This window comes from Corvus hawaiiensis, chromosome 18 (genome assembly GCF_020740725.1).
Source record: "Corvus hawaiiensis isolate bCorHaw1 chromosome 18, bCorHaw1.pri.cur, whole genome shotgun sequence".
Classification (NCBI taxonomy): domain Eukaryota; kingdom Metazoa; phylum Chordata; class Aves; order Passeriformes; family Corvidae; genus Corvus; species Corvus hawaiiensis.
Window position 1 is genome coordinate 6,419,372 of NC_063230.1, and position 5,961 is coordinate 6,425,332.

General features: G+C 53.7%; 1 protein-coding gene across 3 annotated transcripts; it reads left to right on the forward strand.

The window, feature by feature from the left end:
- The first annotated feature begins 528 nt into the window (after window positions 1-528).
- LOC125335291 (derlin-2-like) lies at window positions 529-5,406 on the forward strand. Of its 3 annotated transcripts, none has more exons than XM_048322800.1 (7): window positions 529-663; window positions 776-838; window positions 1,482-1,555; window positions 2,041-2,134; window positions 3,508-3,703; window positions 4,165-4,255; window positions 4,783-5,406. In XM_048322800.1, the coding sequence occupies exons 1-7, from the start codon at window positions 571-573 to the stop codon at window positions 4,895-4,897; spliced, it is 726 nt and encodes a 241-aa protein (XP_048178757.1). In that variant the 5' UTR covers window positions 529-570; the 3' UTR covers window positions 4,898-5,406. The 3 variants fall into 3 exon arrangements, with proteins under 3 accessions (XP_048178757.1, XP_048178758.1, XP_048178756.1); XM_048322799.1 differs by having other exon boundaries at window positions 530-663; window positions 773-838; XM_048322801.1 differs by lacking the exon at window positions 776-838.
- The last annotated feature ends 555 nt before the right edge of the window (window positions 5,407-5,961 follow it).

Consider the following 5,961-nt stretch of genomic DNA (forward strand, 5'->3'; position numbering starts at 1 on the left):
CTCCCCGCAGCGGGTTCCTCTCCCTCCGAGCCAGCGGGTGCGCGGGGAACAACGCGCTGACAGCCGCCGGCTCTCGACACTGCGGGACCGCATCTTAGCGCACCGCGGCTAACTCGGCCGGTGCAGGAACCGGGTGCAGGCTTCCTCCGCCGGGCAGGTCACTGTCCCAGAACCCGGGCCTCAGCCCGGGCACTGCCCCGGCCCGCGCAGTCCCGCGTGCGGCGTGCCACCCCAGCCCAGGTGCTTCGCCATCCTCTGCCGGTGACTGCCGCCCCCGGAACTCTCGTAACCCGCGCTTCCCGTCCCCGCCCTCCCCCGTCCGCCCGTCCCCGGCGCTGCCGCTGCCATCGGCCCGGGGGCGGGCCCGGGGCCGGTCCCATCCCCGGCCGCGGCGGGTCCGCTCCGGGTTGGCGGCGGCCGCGGGCCGGGGCCATGAGGCGCGTTCCTATTGGCCGGCGCGCGCCGCCTGTCGCGCGGGGATTGGCCGGGCGCGCCCCGCGGGGGCGGAGCGTGCCGGAGGAGCGGGGCGGCGTTAAAGGCGCCGCGTCGGGAGGGCGGTGCGGCGCGGCCATGGCGTACCAGGGCTTCGCGCAGGAGTACCTGGGCATGCCGGCCGTGACCCGCGCCTACACCACCGCCTGCGTGCTCACCACCGCCGCCGTGGTGAGCGGGGACCGGGCCGGGGGCACGGGGTCCCGGGGGGCTGCGGGGCGGGAGTCGGGGCTGGCCGAGGGCAGCGGGTGATAGCAGCTGCTCTGCCTGTCTCCCACAGCAGCTGGAGTTCATCACTCCCTTCCAGCTGTACTTCAACCCCGACCTCATCTTCAGGAAATTCCAGGTGAGGCCTTGCATGGGGTTTGGGGCCCCTTGTGCCTCTTCCCAGCGAGGGGTGAGTGTGACAGGATGGGCCTTGGGTGTCCTGCTCCCTAGGGTGGCCAGGGAGTGCTGTGTCATTCCAAGGGGCTCCTTTCCCACTACTCCAACCTTCCCTGATTGGTGCAAGCTGGGTCATCAACACAGCGTCCCCTCTTGTCACAGGCACCTGCATGGAGATAACTCCTTCCAGCCTTTCCCTGCCACACACCATCTTGGCATTTCCTTTTTTCCTTGACTCAAAACCCATCTCTTCCTTCTCTATTACACTGTGTGTGGCAGCTGCTGTTGGGCTGGTTGGAGAAGGCTTTATTGTAGAGAAGCGTGAAAAGTAATTAATTTGGCTCTGGGTGCTGAATTGTGGCTGCTTGTGCTCTCCAGAAAAGTAGAGAAATCTTCTTTCCCACACCTGAAAAGGTGAGATACCCTGATGTATCAGAGTATTATGTAAGGATGTCCTACTAGAGTCTGGTGCCCTGGGGTAGTTCTGAAGGGACAGGTGCATGACTGAGCATTCCCTGTGGACGATGTAATGGGCTGCTCTATATGTGATGAGGAGAGACCTCTGTCCACCTCCTTTTCCCTCTCCTCTCTCTCTTCTCTTTCAGATATGGAGGCTGATCACCAACTTCCTCTTTTTTGGGCCCCTGGGATTCAGTTTCTTTTTCAACATGATATTTCTGTATCCTTTGGTCTCAGTAAAGTTCTCTGCTCCCATTTTGGCTTAGATGCAATTCCCTCCATCCGTCTTCTTCCCCAGCATGACTTGCCTTGGCAGCAGTCTAGGGCTGTGGGTTCTTCCCTTGGCTCTTTTGAATGGAAGCCATGACCCTCCTGCCCCTCCATCTCCGCTTGCTGCGGGGCAGACCCTGCCAAAAGGCTGAGGAAGCTGGCAGTGCTGCTGCTGTGGCTCATGCTGGAGAGCAGAGCCCATTCCTGTGGTGAGCTCTGGCTGAAGCACAGCAGGTGCCTCTTTCTTTCCTTGGGGTCAGTGGTGTGAGGTGAAGTTTGCACTGTTCTGCTCTGGGGCTTGGACACCTGGCTGACAGCTTTCTGGGATGAAATAACTTGCAGCAGCTTATTTCCCATAAAGTCTTGCTGTGGGGCACAGGGTAGCCAGCTGTTAATTTCCTATACTGCAACCCCTCCCTTCTCTCCTGCTCTCAGGTACAGGTACTGCCGCATGCTAGAAGAAGGCTCCTTCCGTGGAAGGACGGCTGACTTTGTCTTCATGTTCCTCTTTGGAGGGTTTCTCATGACAGTATCCTTTTGAGTTGGTTTAGGCTCTTTGGTGTCTCTTGAGGTGCTGTGGATAATGTAGGGCTCTGCATGCTGGTTTTGTTGTGATGTGGAGCAGGTACCTGCCTGCTGAGCAGCACAGCTGGTTTAGGAACCTTCTTGGTGCCTCAGGGCAGAGGGTCTTGTGCCCCAGGCCTGCCAGGCTCATGTCCTGTGACCTGGGAGAGCTCTGCTGAGCAAGTGGTGCAGGGGCAGTTTCTGGCTCTATGGCACAGTTTGTGCTCCTTGTCTTTCTCACCCTTGTCTTGGCCTGTGCCTCATCCAGTGTTCTTAGAGGACAGAAAAGCTGCCTGTGATTGTGCTGGTGTCTGCAGAAGTGCTGATGCCCCTGGCAAGGAGCTGGGCTACCTCATCCCTGAAGAGGACATGTGGCAGTGTGCTCGGGAAGCTCAGCCTGAAAGGAAGCCATGTGTTCTACTCCAAGAACCTGTCCAGCTGTGACAGGGCCACTGCCTGAGCTCTGGTGAGTGCAGCATGATTGCATGAGGCTGGCTCAGGGCAAAGGCAAGAACATGGAGCCATGAGGATAAGGAGTGGGCTGCCCACATACTCCATTGTCAGCACGTCGGGCAGTGTGAGCTGAGAGCTTGCAACCTGTCAGTAGCTGGAGGTGCCATCACACAGCTTAAGTCCTTTTCATGACACAGTAATCTGATGGTGAAATATCTTTCCCTCCCAAGCATAAGCCTTTTCTGAATGTCTTCTGCTGTCTTATGCAGATGGCTCAGAGCACTGCTGTCTTCACAGAGCTCTGCATGAAGCTGTGTGAGCCATTAGAATCCAGGTGGCTGCAGCAGCCATGTGCTTAACCATGGGTGGATTTGGAGTCCAACTACAACAAGGATAGAGGAAATCTTTGCCTCTGTTTGTCTCCTTGTGCTCTAAAGAAGACTGTGAATTCCAAGAGCCATCTCACTGCTAAACTTCTTCTGTAGAAGACAGATACTGGATGTGAGGTAGTCGTTAAGATATGCCACTGTCCCAAGTGCTGTAAGACTGTGAGAGCCCTTCTTCAAAGGTCATGTTGATGTTCATTTTGTAAAGGTGACTATATGAGCTCTCTGGTCTCCGGTGGTTGTAGACATCAGCTTAAGGAGTGAACAACCTGCATGTGCCACTCCAGTGTCTTGTTCTGGGGTGACATGGAGGGAGATGTGTGTGGGGACAGTGATGGTCAGTATATCTCAGCCAGGAAAGGCTTGGTGACGTAGGCAATGGCTCAGAACACTCTGATCAGCTGCCTCTAGTTTGGGTTTCCTAGTCACAAAGCACCCTGTGCTGCCTGGAGGTGGTGCACAGGGTGGGTAGGTTTTTCCTTGACTCGGTAGTTCCCAGCTATTTGGGCTCTTTGCCAGCCTGTTTTTCCTGGGCCAGGCTTTCACCATCATGCTGGTGTATGTATGGAGTCGCAGGAACCCTTATATCCGCATGAACTTTTTTGGGCTTCTTAACTTCCAAGCCCCCTTCCTGCCCTGGGTACTGATGGGATTCTCTCTGCTCCTTGGCAACTCCATCATCATTGATTTGCTGGGTAAGTCAAAGCTGGTGGGTGATGGGAACAAGGACACCTTGCAGCCACAGAGCTCAGTTCTCATAGGTGCTACTGGGGCACTGGCACCCTCTCTTGGTTCCACCATACCTAAGATGTTGGGTTTCCTAAAGTGAGTTGGCTGGGTTTCTGGGTGGCTGGGCCTGGGCTTTTGCTTGTGACCTGCTTTTTGGTGTGTCTTTCCTGGGGGCAGAAGCTGGATATGGTGAGCTCTGCCTGACACTCAGGCTGTGTCTGGTCTCCTGGATGTGCGGTGCTGCCCCCAGGCTGATGGGCTCCCTGCCTGCTTGTGCTGATCACAGCAAACTACAGCATCCATGGCTCTGGAGGGAGCTGGATGTGGGCACACAGCTGAGGGATTCTTAAGAGTTTTGGCCAGCAGCTCTGGTTCAGCTGGCAAAGGAGTCACAGCTGTGCCTGACCTTGGTGGCATCTCTCCCCAGGGATTGCAGTGGGTCATATCTATTATTTCTTGGAAGATGTTTTTCCCAACCAGCCTGGAGGAAAGAAGTTGCTCTTAACCCCTAGCTTTCTGTAAGTAAAGTTGATTCTTTCTGGGCTTTGCTGTGGGCTTTTTCAACCTAATCACTTCCATAGAAAAGTGTGACCATAAGAGGCAACTGCCTGCTGACGGCACCTCAGCTCCACAGTTCATGCCCTTGCTGCATTATTTGCACATTATATACATGTGTACAGGGCCCATACAGCAGATGCTGCTACCTTCAGCTTTGCTACTAGAACTAGAGTCTTCTTACTGCTTGTGGAAATGCTAGATGGAAGTAGGATTTTTTCTGATGTATTTTTGTGGTTTAAGAAAGCAGAGTATGTTCTGCTTTGTGCACTGACATTCAAATCTGACCTAGTGATCAAGGAAGGAGATACTGTCATCACTGTGTATTGAGCTGAGCAGAATGGTGGGTGATGGTGCAATAGGCCAGTGGCTGTGGTATGACAACCTGGTCATGGAGGGCCATGGTGTTCCTAGGAGGGCTGGGGGTTTGTCATCCTCAGCTCAGTTTCCTAACCTGCCTGCTTGGTGGGATGGGCATGTCCCTTGCCAGGAAGATGGTTTTTGACACACCTGAAGAGGATCCCAATTACAACCCTCTCCCTGAGGATCGTCCAGAACACCAGCCTAGAGACCAAGACCAGAACGAGCAGCAGCATCCGCAGTAACATGGGGGACTTCTTCATGTGGCCTGATTCCTCTCTTCTGGCTGGACTTATGTTGTGGCCCAGAGATCCTACTGGAATAACACCAGTTGCCATTCTGTTGTGTAGTGTGTCGCTGTTTGTGTGGGTAACCCATCTTCCCCTTGTACAAAGTGGATCCACAGAGCTTTGCACATAAGAACTCCTGAATGCTTACAGAGGTGTTCTAGGGACAGGGACTGAAGTTGTGATGTCTCCTCAGTTAACTGGTGTGGAATAAGTATCAAATGGGGTGTTAAACCAGTTACTCCTTCTGCTCTTAATGACTTGCTGTGTGCCAGGTCACTCTTGCCCTCTGTACAAAGACTGATGCACCTGGCCCTCACTGTTGTGAGACCTCTTTGTGGGCTTTCAGTGAAGTAGTTCTGTACCATGGTAGAATGCAGCTCAGCCTCTTTCTTTCCTTTATGTCCCCCACTCCTTTTCTGGTGGTTGTTTCCAAAGAGTCTTTACATTAAAGTCTTTATTTTTCAGTTGTGTGTCCATTTCTGCCAGGGGCAGAGGCAGCAATTCATCAGGAATTTGCTCAAAACTGCCAGGTTTGGGATTTTCTTTTCTGGTGGGCAAGGCAAAGTTCAGGCTAGCTGAAGATGTCCTTCCCCTCTTCTTTCAGCAGGGCTACAGAGCATGAGAAGGAGTGTGGGGGATGTCTAATTGGATAAAGGGGTGCCTGGGAAAGGACAAAGGGACTGAGCTGGACACTTGATCCAGGCAGTGACTGGAAGCAGCACTTGACACTGGTAATAAAGACTGCACCTGCAGTGTAATTCCACTCTTGTTGAATTTTTTAGTTCTGAAACTTAAACATCTGAGTTTCAGGGGAAAACTAAACAAGCTAGTCCCTACCTTGACACTTGTATGAAATGGATCTGGTTGTTCTTGCTAATGTAGTACACACTGTGATTGTACCCGACCTCAAAAGCCTTCAAATCTGCGCACACTGTATGTTACGACAGCTCACTTAGTAACAGCGCTGTCTGCTCAAACTTGTGCACCACCACCAACTATGAAGAGAAATGCAAGTAACC